Source organism: Solanum pennellii, chromosome 11 (genome assembly GCF_001406875.1).
Source record: "Solanum pennellii chromosome 11, SPENNV200".
Taxonomy (NCBI): Eukaryota; Viridiplantae; Streptophyta; class Magnoliopsida; order Solanales; family Solanaceae; genus Solanum; species Solanum pennellii.
This window is the reverse complement of record NC_028647.1, coordinates 58,760,799-58,775,365: the sequence shown is the minus strand read 5'-3', so window position 1 is coordinate 58,775,365 and position 14,567 is coordinate 58,760,799. Positions and strand designations below refer to the sequence as shown.

At 31.6% G+C, this 14,567-nt stretch overlaps 1 protein-coding gene across 1 annotated transcript; it reads right to left on the bottom strand.

Moving 5' to 3' along the window:
* Window positions 1-3,609: 3,609 nt before the first annotated feature.
* On the bottom strand, window positions 3,610-7,081 carry LOC107004493 (ADP,ATP carrier protein, mitochondrial). The gene is made up of 4 exons (XM_015202696.2): window positions 6,925-7,081; window positions 5,056-5,566; window positions 4,567-4,938; window positions 3,610-4,198 (listed from the first exon to the last, which is right to left on the bottom strand). Exons 2-4 carry the CDS (start codon window positions 5,545-5,547, stop codon window positions 3,902-3,904), a joined length of 1,161 nt encoding a protein of 386 aa, XP_015058182.1. The 5' UTR covers window positions 5,548-5,566; window positions 6,925-7,081; the 3' UTR covers window positions 3,610-3,901.
* Window positions 7,082-14,567: the final 7,486 nt, after the last annotated feature.

Sequence of the window (14,567 nt, the reverse complement as noted above, 5' to 3'; positions counted from 1 at the left end):
TTAGTTGAGAATTGTTTTGTGGGACCAGGTCTCTCTTTTGATACTATTTGCTTCTCTGTATACTTAGAGTCTCTTTCATGTGACTTTCTCCAGGCAGTACACTCTTCTTTTAAATGCCCATTTTTACCACAATGAAGGCAAAGCAAATTGTTGGACACAAAAACATATTTGTTGTGAGAATTAAAAGGAGGAGTAATATTCAAACTTCCTAGACCCTTCTTATTGAAATTACTCTGATTTGTTACATTAGACAACAGCTTAGAAGATTTTGTCCACTTAAGAGATTTTTCAAGTTCATCTTTAAGTTTGACAATATCTCTTTCTAAGTTATTGCTCTCCAAAGCCAACCCAAGATTAGTCTCAGAGGTTTTCAGTTTTTCTTCAAGTTCAACTTGTAAACCATTAGACTTTCCCTTTTGCTTTTCAGTTTCTTCATTTATCTGATGCAACTGTTTTTTAAGTTCTGTCAAGTCAGATTCCAGAGAAGCCATTTTATCTTCCATTTTCAGCATTTTCTCTTCCATTTTATCTCTATTTTCATTTAAACTTTCAAGCTCAGCATTCATAAAATATCTTTCAGATGTTAACTCAATTACTGAATCAATCATAACATTTGCTAATGTTCTCAATTTTTTAAGAGAATAAGTATTCAGATCATGTTTCATATCAAGAAGAGTTACATTGTCCTCCTCTTATTCATTTTCTAAATGAGCCATGAAATCAAACATCTCATTGAATATGGTTTCCTCTTCATGAACCACCACCATTGACACATCATTTGGTTCATCAGGATTTTCTGAGTCACTTAAAGAGTCTCCCCATGCAGCAAGAGCCTTTTTGACCACATAATCAGCAGCAGCTTTTCGATCATTTTTATTAAGTACCTGATCCATTCTCTTCTCTTTATCACTTCTTGATTTTTGATATTCTTTGTTTTCAGCTTTGAGTAATGGACAATCTCTTATAAAGTGCCCAGCTTTTCCACACTTATAACATGTATCATTTTTAGTGGCAGTTCGAGGAATATTTGCTCCCTTTTTAAGATCTTTGTTTTTTCTCACAATCTTCTGAAATCTATTTATGAGATAAGTCATATCATCATCACTGGAGTCCTCTTCATATTTGTATTTCAGCATCAAAGACTTATCTTTCTTGACTTCCTTCTTTGACTGATCATGACTTTGATTCATCTCATGAGTCTTTAGATTTCCAATGAGAGCATCCATTGTTAACACTTTCAGGTCTTTTGCTTCAGTAATAGCATCAACCTTACTTTCCCGAGACTTGGGAAGGATTCGAAGCACTTTCCTAACTTGCTTGCTCATATTGATAGGTTCTCCAAGACTTCTCAACTCATTTGTGATGGATGACAATTTAGTGAATATTTCATGAATAGTTTCACCTTCTCTCATTTTAAAATTTTCATATAGAGAAGTGAGCATATCAATCTTTGACTCTTTTACTTGTTCAGTTCCTTCATGAGCTATTTTTAAGCAATTTCAGATCTCTTTTGCAGACTCACAGGCTGAGACACGATTCAACTCATCTGGTCCTATCTCACAGACAAAAAGTGCTTTGCTTTGTAACCTTTTTCGATCTTCTTCCTATCTGCTTCATCATATTTTTGTCTAAGCTTAGGAACAAGCCTAGTTTTTTCTCCATCTTTCTCTTCTATCATCGGAATAAATGTCCCATCTAAGACAATGTCCCATAGCTCACTGTCTTCGGCCATAAGAAAATCATGCATTCTGACTTTCCACCAAACTGTAAAAGTGTCCATTGAAACGAGGAGGTCTAGTTGAAGACTGACCCTCTTCTAGATTAAGTGGAGCAGCGATTCTAGAACAGAAATCACTCTCTTGGTGTTAACCAGATAGAATGTGCCGGCTCTGATACCACTTGTTAGAATATATGCGTCCACTTATCAGTCAATGGACCAGGTCCCTTGACACACAAACAAGAACATAACAGAAAGTAAATGCAGTTTAACAACACAACAATTTTACGTGGAAACCTCCTTGCTTAGGGGAGTAAAACCACGACCTGTCTTACAGGATTTACACAACTGTTTCACTAATCTTCGCAAGCAAAAGTAAAACCAGTTATACAAATGTGAGAAAAAGTTTTTAATCTCACGATCAAGCAATAACTCTATTGCTTGATAAGCCTAAGTAGAGGTTATTCTACCCACTAAGCTATCACTCTAGACAACTTAGAATTTCAACACCCACACACTGATTCCTTTATAAATTTAGGAACAGTTTATAATGTAAGACCAAAAGAATATATTCTCAAACAACTACACAATATGCACCTGAGTTTTCGGTTGTTATAGAATAATTCTTCACTTTGATTTTCTATAGCCTTTGCAAGAGTTCTTGAGAGTGCTTTTTTCAAGTTGCAAAAACTAAGTAATAATGTTAAGAAAAGTGACATTGTATAGACGAGTCTCTTTCCTTAAACTCATGTCATTGGTTGGAAAGTTCTGACTTTTCTGACGCGGTTGAGAAATGTGCACCAACTTTCTGTACCTTCTCCAGCTGGCAGTCAACGAGTTGTTCATGTTGAGAACCTGGTACTTTCACAAGGTCCCTGAGTTTGTTACATCATCAAAACTACAAATAACAACACTTAACCCCGCTACTCAACTGCAATTCCCTTCTTATTATGCTATTTCCGATTTCCAACCTCCATAATCAGCGGTGTATTTGAGATTGTATCTACACGACCATCTCTTCATCTTATTTGCTCAACATTCGCTTTTGTTTGAACTACTCCATAATCCTTGTTTTAATTTTCCTATTCATACAGGTAACGTATTGGACATACATTTTGAGCCTTCGAAAAGGTAAGGTGCTGCTGCCCCTGAAAAATGACATCAGAATTTCATAGCTTTTCTTTTGGGTTCCTATTCCTCTATCTGCCTCTTTACAACACCTGCATTCTGCTGCTGCCTCCTTCCATGAACATTATGAGTTCAGATCTCTCTTATTGAAATAGGCCAAACTCTGCCAAGTGTTCAATCACTTCACTGTAGTGAACAGAATTCAGATTTAAAACATATGTAGGCACTAATATATACACACATCCTTTATTTATCTATAATATAATTTTCTTTAATTTTATAAGAAAAAAATTCACTTGTTCATTCAGAAATAATTTCTCTGTTTTAATCACCCATAACCAAGAATAATTTTCATTAGAAAACGCAACTTAAACTCCAGGTCAGCTCAACCTATATAACATACATTGAGATGAAGAGAGTAACTAGATAATATTTCTCCTTGGAAGAATCTTGACTCCTACGGTTCACATCCATTACCTAAGAAAACTGTTGTGCAACAATAGATGCAGCAAATAGTAAGAAAATAGGGGATAAAAAGTAACCACGTTAATCCAACCTTCAATGACACGTGGAGTCATGTGTACGTACTGTTTAAATCACTCTGCCATATCAACCAATCAAAACAGGGATACAACTGATGGCTGCAGGTTAGGATTTTGTCTTCATGTATAGACAGAGGGGGCAAGCATATAAAATTGTACACTTTCAAGAGAAGGTATGAAAACAAGATGGTTAGGGCAAAATATTGTATACCACACTTAAAATAACACAAGTACCAAACTGATCCGCATTTGATTTTATCAAAAGATTCATTCAGAATCTGTAAGCTCTGCAATTGAAATAAGGTCCGCCCAAACAAAACAGTAATAACCCTTCAACAAGGGAAACGAGTGTGGGGTTTTTAAGCTTTGACCCACTCTAAGATTTTTCGAATTATTACAAAAAAAAGGCAAAAGGAAAAATGATAAATAATCGTCTCCCCAACTGAATACTCAAATGTAACACCAAAAAGATTTTCATCACCATCTAAATTCTAAAGGATGTTACGAGGCTGACTTATGCACCACCAGATCCGTATTTCTTTCCCAAAACAAGAACCTGAAGCTTGTCATATCCAGCCAACACACCAGCACCAGCAACAGCTCGGAGGATGTTAGCACCAGCACCCTTGAACAGAGATTTGGGACCCTCATTCTTAACAATCTGGGAGAACGCATCAAGCGAGCTCTTGTACTTCACCGCCTCACCAGATGTCATCATCATTCTTCTTCTTACTGTATCAATGGGGTAAGAAGCAAGACCAGCACCATTGGTGATGAGCCAACCAAGAGCAAAGCTAGCAAAGAAACTATCCTGTATACAGCACCATAACAAGGGTCAGACACTATAGTTTTTTTATACTAAAACATTTATTTATCCATATCCATATTAACTTCCCACGAGAAAATCAATAACAATTATCTATTTTCTAGCAAACAAATCAAGGAAGATGAAAAATTAGCAGAAATTGACAATATTTAATGACAAATACTGAATTCTTATCACTCTCCCACAGCAAGCTCTAAACATCGTCTTCTCCAACACGAAAACATTGATGCATTTATACAGCCAACAAAATGGTAAAGACTAACAACATTTTGGTAAGACACAGCAGAGATAACATCCAGAGAAGTATAAAGACATGAAAAAGCAGAGCAAAGCAAACATATAAAAACACTAACCTGCAGGTTTCCTGTCAAGAGGACAGGCTTCAAGGAGTCGTACATTCCAAAGTACAAACCACGGTAAACAATGATACCAACACATGAAATGTTGAATCCACGGTATAGACCAGCAATTCCATCAGATTTGAGTGTCTTCCTGTAGACATCAACCAAACCATTGAACTGCCTCTCACCTCCCTTCTTTGAAGCCTTGGCATCATTAGCAAGACGGGTACGAGCATAATCCAAGGAGTAGACAAAGAACAAAGAGGAAGCACCAGCAGCACCACCTGATGCAAGGTTGCCAGCAAACCACTTCCAGTAGCCATCACGGTCCTTCTTAAAGTTGAAGAGTCTCTTGAAGTAGTCCTTGAATGCAAAGTTCAGGGCCTGTGGAGCAGAGCATCAGTCAGTCAATGCTCAACTTAAACAAACAACAGAACAATAAATGTGCATATATCTTTGATGTATAAACTTCATCCCTCAAAATGAAGACAAATGGTAAACCTGAGTGGGGAAATAACGGATAACATTAGCAGTGTTTCCTCTCCATAAAGACCCAAAACCTTCTTCCTTAATTGTCCTACCGAAACAATCACCAATTCCCTTGTATGGTTCTGAGAGCCTACCAGCCTTGAGCATCTCATCTTGATTTTGGATCAATAGTTTCACACGCTCAATAGGGGCAGCAGCGGTCTTTGATACAGCAGCAGAAACACCACCCATGAGAAAGTCAGTGGCAAAAGCTGCAAATCCTTTCTCTTGAGGAGCCTGCACAAACACAGGTGAGGCGTTTGAGGTGATCAATGATAGATCCTGAGTGGCTTGGCCTCTCTGCAGTCCAGCATTGGAGTAGTTGCCATAAGCAAAATGCCTCTGGTAAATAGCAGGCTGAACGCCCCTATAGCGAGCATGGACATCTTGGGATAGACTAGAGCGCAAGTGCAGCTGGTTTGCTGCCTTCTGGAAAACAGTTGGATGCTGATTCATATCTGCCATTGCAACGTTTAAATAAGTCCTGCACAGATTGAGCATGATCAGATCTCTATACTTTAACCCAACATTGACAAAATAAGTCCATAAATCCAGCAAAGGACAAAAAGTTTGCTGCCATAAACACTAGGAGTTCTCATCATTCATCTGCTGATGTGCACGCTAAACAATTAAGACCATCTATCTACTCACAATATATATATACATACCCCAACACAAACTTAAAAACTTTACTAAACCAGTTAGACATGGTATTCTCACATTTAACCGCCATTCGAAATGGCAATTCCTTTGCACCCTTAGAATCAACAGCTACCAATTTTATAATCTCTACATAACAATTAAAGTGAGCAAAACTTTAACTCAAAATATTTTAGGCTGGAAATGTGCATTAAAAAAAGCTCAACCAACCAACTCACACCAAAAGCATAACTTTCACAATTAGCAAGAATTCAAAAAACAAACAAGAATTAGATTTACATTTTTTGCATTGCATCAATTCCAATTTCATTAGCTGATTTAGATTTACAAACAGACCGTCATATCAATTTCAGAATAATGCACAATATCTCATGCACAAAGTACTAACAGTATGCATAGCATTCATACTGGCACTAATTGATTACTGTAATTATATAACATAAAACGAACCTAATATATAGATAGAGAGATTCCCCTGATTCAACCTAAATGCTAAATTCTACATGAATCAACTCACAATTCATTAATAAAATTAGTCTCTCTCAGCAACAAATTTAAGTTGATAGTACCTCTTTTCTTGTCTGTCAAATTTCTTATAATAAAAAACAATTTAATTAGATTAGTTATAGCAACAAAAACATATACATAGCTTGTTTTAGATCAGATGTTTCAAAAAATATTCTTTCTTATACTCAGTGACTAGTCAACTACAATCACATAAACTGAGAGACTTTATAAAGTACTAGAACCAGCAATTCTATGCTACGTTAAGTAAAAAAAAAACTAGTTAAAATCAGTAGACGTTTGTCCATGGAGCAGCACAATGAATGAACATAGCAATACTATAACTCATTGACCAGATCTGCCCACTCAACAGTCAAAATACTCATCCACAACTAAAAAAGCATTGAAAAACACAAATACGATTGGATCCATTAAACTAAATCACATTTCTAGCAAAAACAAAAGCAGATCTCCGTAACACCTTCAAAACTACTCAGAAATGAACCGCACTAACGTTACGAAACAGAACAATCACTATATATTACAGATCTAATCAGAAAACAACTAAAAACAGTAAAAAGAATACATATACATAAGCAAAACGGAGATAAAAATCTGAAAAAATGAATAAAACTAAACGATCTATATTTAGACATTAGAGAGAGAAAAAAATTATACCTTCGTTCGACTCGCCTCGAAAGTAGTGACGGAGAGGAGAAGAACGAGGAGATGATGATGATGAGAAATAGGGGTGAAAGGAGTTGAAACGGCGAATGCAACACTGCTATATATATTGGTTTTATTGGGTTGGCTGCCTCACTGACCTATTTTTGATATTTTTGTAGGAATTTGACTTTTATTCCCTACTCCGCGGGCGCATGATTCCATTTTATGACCTCTTTCTTTAGGTATTTTACGCTTTAAATTTATTTGATTCAATTAATTAAAATTTGTATTTTCTTTGTTTTAAAATAAGAACCTTTTGATATGCAAAATTTTTTGATCTACTTTGAGGAGTTAGAAATTGGTTCTAAATCAATTTGATCTTATTGAAGGATTTTTTCAACAGTCGTCTAACCTCAAATGCATCAAATCAATCAATCAAATATCAACATTTTTTACTACACAAAATCTTGAATGATATCATCTCAATACTCGAATGATAATTGTCATTGTATGTAAACTTCGCTAATGACAAAGATTGATATTAAGAATCACCAAAGTCGATTACTCAAGCCCTCAAGATGTCCTCAAGAACCGAATAATCTATTCAAATTAACCATCAATCTTAGGGTGAAAGATTTTACTAAAATCTTTGTGAGTATCCAACTCTTTCTACATAGACCTCCAAAAATGAGATGTAAATTGTATATGCCGATCTGAAATAATAAAAATGGACATGCAAGCGAATTATCTCCCGAAATTAATATTTAGCTAATTTTTCTAAATTATAAGTAGTATGAATCGATATGAAATATGCAGACTTGGTCAATAAATCCACGATGACCCATATAGTATCCAACATACCCGAAGTACGCGGCAACCTTACCACAAGATCCATAGCAATTTTCTCTCACTTTCCACTCATGTATGAACATCATCTGAGTCACACCTCTAGGCTTTTGGTGTTCATACTTCACTTAATGATAAACTATACATCTTCGTTAGAGTGGGTAAAAGTCACACATTGGTTGGAGAATGGACTAATGGTCTCCTTATGTGGACTTGGAAGGACCTCGTGAGCTAACTTTTGGGATTGAATTAGGTCCAAGTGTTATATTTTTACATGGTATCAGAGTCAGATCCATCCCCGTTTGGACTTTCGGTCTATGCTCCAGTCGGGCCTAGGCGTGAAGGAGCTGTTAGAGTTGGTAAAAGTCATACAATAGTTAGGAATGGACTTGTGGTCTCTTTATAAGGACTTGGGCAATACTCCTTCATGAGCTAACATATGAGGTTGAGTTAGGTCCAGATATCATATATTTACAATCTTAATAGACCTCAAATGAATAGAATACCTCAAAACTATGAGTCTGCTCCATGATTAGTCTAGTCAAGTCATTTATTCAAAGAACATAAGTACAATATTTATCCTCAAAACTCCCTCACCACAAAAAATACCTTCCCGACTTCTCCTTATTACCCTTTGTCTCGAATCTGACACAAATTTCCATCACAAAATTGTCGAAACCAAATCTGCTCCGATAAAAACTATCTCACCTCCATGTAAGTCAAAACTCTATTCAACTTTGAAACATCAAGTCTTACAAAGCAATTGGCTAAGAACTGGACAATCGTAACCAAATAACGCTCTCCCACACGTTACAAGGTAGACTATTCATACTCACCAACTTTCAACCTAAAGCATCTACTATCACATTCGCCTTGTCCAAGTGATAAATGATAGTCATCTCATAATCCTTGAGCTACTCTAATCATCTCTGTGTTGTAGAATCCACCATAAACATATTCCAAAATTAATAATCAGCCAAAAATTTCAAACTTAAATGATAAATCTTAGGCACTATTTCAACTTTTCCGCACATTATACTTAATTACAGACTTCGAGTTTGGGATATTCTACTTGAAGTTTACTTTTTCCTTATTTGTATTGAATTGAATTGGTAAAAGTGTTGGGTTGGCTTACTTATTGAATGGAAACACAGGTGCTATCACGATTTATGATTTTGGATCGTGACATTTTTGATAAATATCATACTTATATCTATCCCATTTTAATAACCATAAAACTGTAGTTATATTTGTGTCCGGCGGGAATCTCTTTTAATTTGTCTCTGCGATTGGTCTTTCCTGCAGCTGGACCGCACCTTCGCTTCGCACCTCTGCTTTGTATGCAAAATATTGTTGCTCTAAGAAGTATTTCAAAAGCACTTTTAAAGAGCTGATTTTTTTAAATTACATGTTTGGATAAAAGTGTTTAGCTGGAAAAAAAATTGTAGATTTATTTGGTTCGCATATATTGTTAAGCATTTTTTGTCAAAATATTGTAAATACGCTTAAAGTTGTTTAACATTATAAAATTTCTAATTATTATAAGTAGTCATTTCTAAAATAAATCAGATTAAAGATTAATTTAGATTTTAATGGGAAAAGGGTCAAAATGCCCTTAAACTATGTGAAAGGAACAAAAATGTCATTCGCTTATAGTTTAGCTCAAAAATACTTTTACTATCAATACTTTAATTCAAAAAATGCCGTTACATTCAGTACTTTGGTCCATAAATGTCCTTATAGTTATAAAATGGGTCAAAAGAGCCCTTTAACAAAGATATACATATATTTTTCTTTCTAAACACATCTCTTTCTAATTAAAATATTATTAAAGAACATATCTTGTTTTATTTTTTCTAAAATCACTTTAACGAATTAAAATGTAGAAAATATTTTTTTCTTCTTAATCTCATCTTATCAATTAAAACAGAATAATTTCATCTACCCTTTCGACATATAATATATTTCATATATATATAATTATAATATATCCATCATTACTTTATATTTATATAATGATAAAAATATAATGATAATAAAATAAGCAATAATTATTTTTTATTTATTTTTTTCTGAATTGAAGTAGGATTAACATTTGTTAATTCTAAAAAAGTATAATATTAAAAAACAATGTGTTAAAAAGAAAATAATAATATATTTAGATGAAAAATAAGTATTTTTGACCCACTAAATAACAATAATATTTTTGGACCAAAGTATTGACGACAAGAACATTTTTGGACCAAACAACAAACAGAGGGCATTTTTGTTCTTTTCATATAGTTAAGGGCATTTTTAGCGAATGTATTGAAAGTAAAGATATTTTTGAAATAAACTATAAATGGGAGACATTTTTGTTCCTTTCACATAGTTTAAGGACATTTTTGACCATTTTCCCTATTTAAATTTTACTTCAATATAATTTGGTTATATAAGTTAATTTATAGGTATAATGCCCAAGTACCCCCTCAACCTATGCCCGAAATCTCAGAGACACACTGATACTATATTAAGGTCCTATTACCCCCTGAACTTATTTTATTAATAATTTTTTACCCCTTTTTAGCTTACGTGGCACTATCTTGTGGGTCCAACGATGGTTGACTTTTTTTTTCGAACTAGTGCCACGTAGGCTAAAAAGGAGTAGAAAATTACATATAAAATAAGTTCAGGGGGTAATAGGACCTTAGTATAGTATAATTGTGTCTCTGAGATTTTCGGCATAGGTTGAGGAGGTACTTGGATATTTCCCCTAATTTATATGTGTAAGTTATTTCTAATTTTTAAAATATATAATTTTGATAAAACACATAAAAATTGGGATACTTTTTAAATTATATTCATAAATAATAATGGCTATATTTCTTCTTTACTCAAAAAAATTTATAAGAAAAAAGTAAAAGAATGGGAACATAATATAGAAGGGAAAAAAGTAGGAGGAGAATAATATGGAGATTATAATTAAAAAAATAGGGATAAAGAAATATAATTATTGATTAAACATAAATGACTTTTTGAATAAAAAAGAATATACTAAAGGGGCACCAACTTGTAACTTTTGACTTTTAAAAATAATTTTAATTTATTTTAAGTATTTTTTTAATTTAACAAATATTTTTAAAAATTAAAATAAATTTAAAAGCTAATTAAGTCAATTCAAAAACCCGTGGAGTAAGGCCACCAAAGGAGAGAAGGAAGAACGAGATTTTATAATTTGACTATAAATTATTCAATAATTTAGGCTTAAGTTATATTTTGGGTCAAAAGCCACAAAGTGGGGCATTAAAATTTGTGGCAGCCACACAATGTATTCTAGTACTAATTGTTTCTAGAAATTTTCATCATTATTTACATCTGATCAAATACTTTTTTCGATCATTTTAATTGTTACAAAAAATATGACATAATTTTTTTAAAAACATTATAATAAAAAAGGTTAAGTTAGCAATTAGTTTTTTCGAAATAGGAAGAAAAGATACTATTGAATTTTCTTGTTAGAAGGGCACTTTAGCAATTAGTGTTCTTTAATTTTTATTTGTTTATGTACTTCTTAATTTTAAAATAATTGATATTAAGGACAAAGTTGGAAAAAAAGATAAAATTAATTGAAAATAATTGAATTGTTGAGATATTTTCATGTTTCAAATTAATTTAATTGTTAAATATTTATAACTATTTTAAAATATTCTGTCATTTTTATATTTTATTTAAATTTTTTATGTGATGAGTTCAATAAACTTTAATTGCTTTAAGTAATCTTTTTTTAGATATTTCTTACATTAATGTGGCGGTGATTTGCATAAACTTTTATAGAGTTTCAACACATTTTTTAGTCATTTTAAAAAATTTAATGAGTTGGGATTTGGGAATGATTAATATTTAGTCATTTAAAGATTAATTTGACAATAATAAAATGTAATGTCTAATTTATGTAATTATCTTCTTTTCATAAAGGTTGTGAAACACCCTTAAAGATTTAATTATTTTGAAATGAATGAAGTATTTTGGAATAAATATTTTTAGTACTATATTCATGACAATTAAAAAGGAATTGTGAGAGTGCTTATTTCATTTCAATGTGTTTGATTTTCTTTTTTTTCAAAGTGTTTGAAAAAAATATCTTTTTTCCTTTTTTGATAATTTTTTAAATTTTAATTTTTATATGACATGTCTAAGATCCTCAAAAGTATCAAATTTTTAAATATATTTCATACTCTCTCCATTTCATAATAACTTAAAGGCATAATACATAAATATGCCCTTTAACTTGGCTTCAAATCACATTTACGCCCTTCAATTTTGGGTGTGCACAAGTAGACACTTAAACTTGTATAAAATTGAACAAATAGACACACATGTCCTACATGTCATCTTACATGTCATTTTTTGTCCTACGTGGTGTCCAACGTGTATTTTGCCATGTAGGACTCATGTGTTTATTTATTTGAAAGTTGGATAGTTAAAGTGTTTGTGAATTATGAAAGTTGGAAGTCAAAGTTAAAATTTGAAGCCAAGTTTAGGGTCCAATATATGTATTATGCCTAACTTAAACTTTGAGTCCTTTTCCATTTTTAAAATTAACTTAAGCTTTCAATTTTCAAGACTACTTTTAAAATATCTTTCAATTTTATTCTTTAAGTTAGCATTGTAATTAGTTATTACTATCTCTGTCCCATATTATAAGTCACCTCTTTCTAAAAATAGCTGGACCACAATATATAACATTTTACAAAACCTATGAATAAAATATTATATTTTGCCCATTATACCCTTATTGATTAATTAAATAATCTTGAAAATATATTTATTTTGACTAACCTTGAAAATCTCCAACTAATTAAATAAGGGCATAGGGGTAAAATTACCTTACTTCTTAATATAAGTGCAAATTTTGTTAATGTTTAGTTATTTTTGACAATAATTTACAAGGGTAAAAATAAAAACTTAGGTTCAATTTATGTCCTAAATTACTTTTTTTTAAGGGTATAAAATATCTCAAGACTTAAATTATTATGTGATGGAGAAAGTATATTTTTAATTTAATCATAAAATTTAAAAAACATTTTTGTTCAAAATCAAATTCAAATAAATAAATTAAAATGAAAAAAATATTTATTTGAGCATGTGTAATAAAATTGAAAGTCAATAACACGAAGCGTTTGGTAGGTGGGAAAAGTAGTGGAAATTGTCTTCCGCGTGAAAACAACGGAAAGGAAAAGTTGGTATTTTGCCTTTTTCAATGTAAGGTTATAAGTTTGACAACTAATCAAAAAAATATCAAATTGCCTTTTAAGATGGACTTTAGGACGTTCAATACACCTTTCATATTTTTTTTTTTTCAATGGAGTTAATGTCTCCTTATTCAAGTTATGTCCTTTCACATTTCCTTTATTGTTACACTCTCTCTGTTCCTATTTATTTGTCTATATTTTTGTTTATATTTATCTTTATTTATTTGTTCATTTTATTTTTTTCTAATATGCCCTTATTTAATTCTAGAAAATTTCTACTATTAAGTTGTAATGTATGTTTTTTAGAACCAGAAAATATATTTATTATATTTGAGGAGTTGCATAATCTTTTAAGTTATGGTAAAATTGTAACTATCCTATGATAATAATTGATGCTTTAATATGTGTGTCACTTCTAAAGTGGACAACTAAATAGGGACAGAGGGATATATAAATACAATAAATATAGTTGTTTGATATTTCAAGAGTTAGAACATATTTAATAGAGTCGTCTAATATTTTTTTAATAGTAAATACATACTCCCTCTATTTAAAAAAAGATGACCTAGTTTGACTTGACACAGAGTTTAAGAAAAAAAAGAAGACTTTTTAATCTTGTGGTTCCAAATTAAAGTTATGTCAAATATACCAAAATGTCTTTTAATCTTGTGGTCTTAAACATGCTACGTGGAAAGTTAAAGTTAAACTATTGTCAAAACAGAAAAAGTGTCATTTTTTTAAAAGAAATTAAAAAGGAGATTATTTTTTTTAAACGGAGAGAGTAATATAAAAAAAGAAAGAGAAGGGGTGATAGAGGAGAAAGGGAGGAGAGAGGTGAATTTTTGTTTAATAGAAGCTATAAGTTGTAAATACCAAAAACTATAATTATAAATTTATAATTATGCTTAATGTTAGTCATTTTTTTGAGATTTCTTCTGTTTTATCGAAATCACATGTAAAATAGTGAAATCTGTTGTTCCCTCCGTAGTGTCTTCACTTTTTCAGATTTTTTTTAAAAAAAAACAATTAATCATAATGTCATTATCATTCTTTTTATTCTAATTAATTAATCGTACTTTAGTATTCTCTTTTATTGCTATTATTATTAGTAAATGACAATTGGTGAATACTATTTCTGTTTATATAAATGCCATTATCATGCTATTTTACAACATTTTTATCTCCCAAATTGAAACATACTAATTCTTTTGTCTTTATTAATAATATAAATTGTTGGAAATTTTGTTCTTTCTTTTTAAAATCGTCAAAAAGCTAAAGTACACAAAACGAAAGTTATTCTTCCGTAAACAAGCATCTGATTGGAGAAAAAAAATATGATTTACAAGAATTCACACAGTCAACATCATTTTATATTTAGAAAAACATAATTATTGTTATTCTGATGTCTGTTTGGAAGAGGAAAAGTTCTGTATCAAATTTATTTCAAAAATTAGCAGGACTTAAAATTTGTGATTCATAGATATTTGTATAACTATAATCATTTCATTAAAAAAGGTAAAAGAATAACTTTAAAATTTTGTAATCGAATTTTGAAAAATGACACTTTTTTTAGGATAT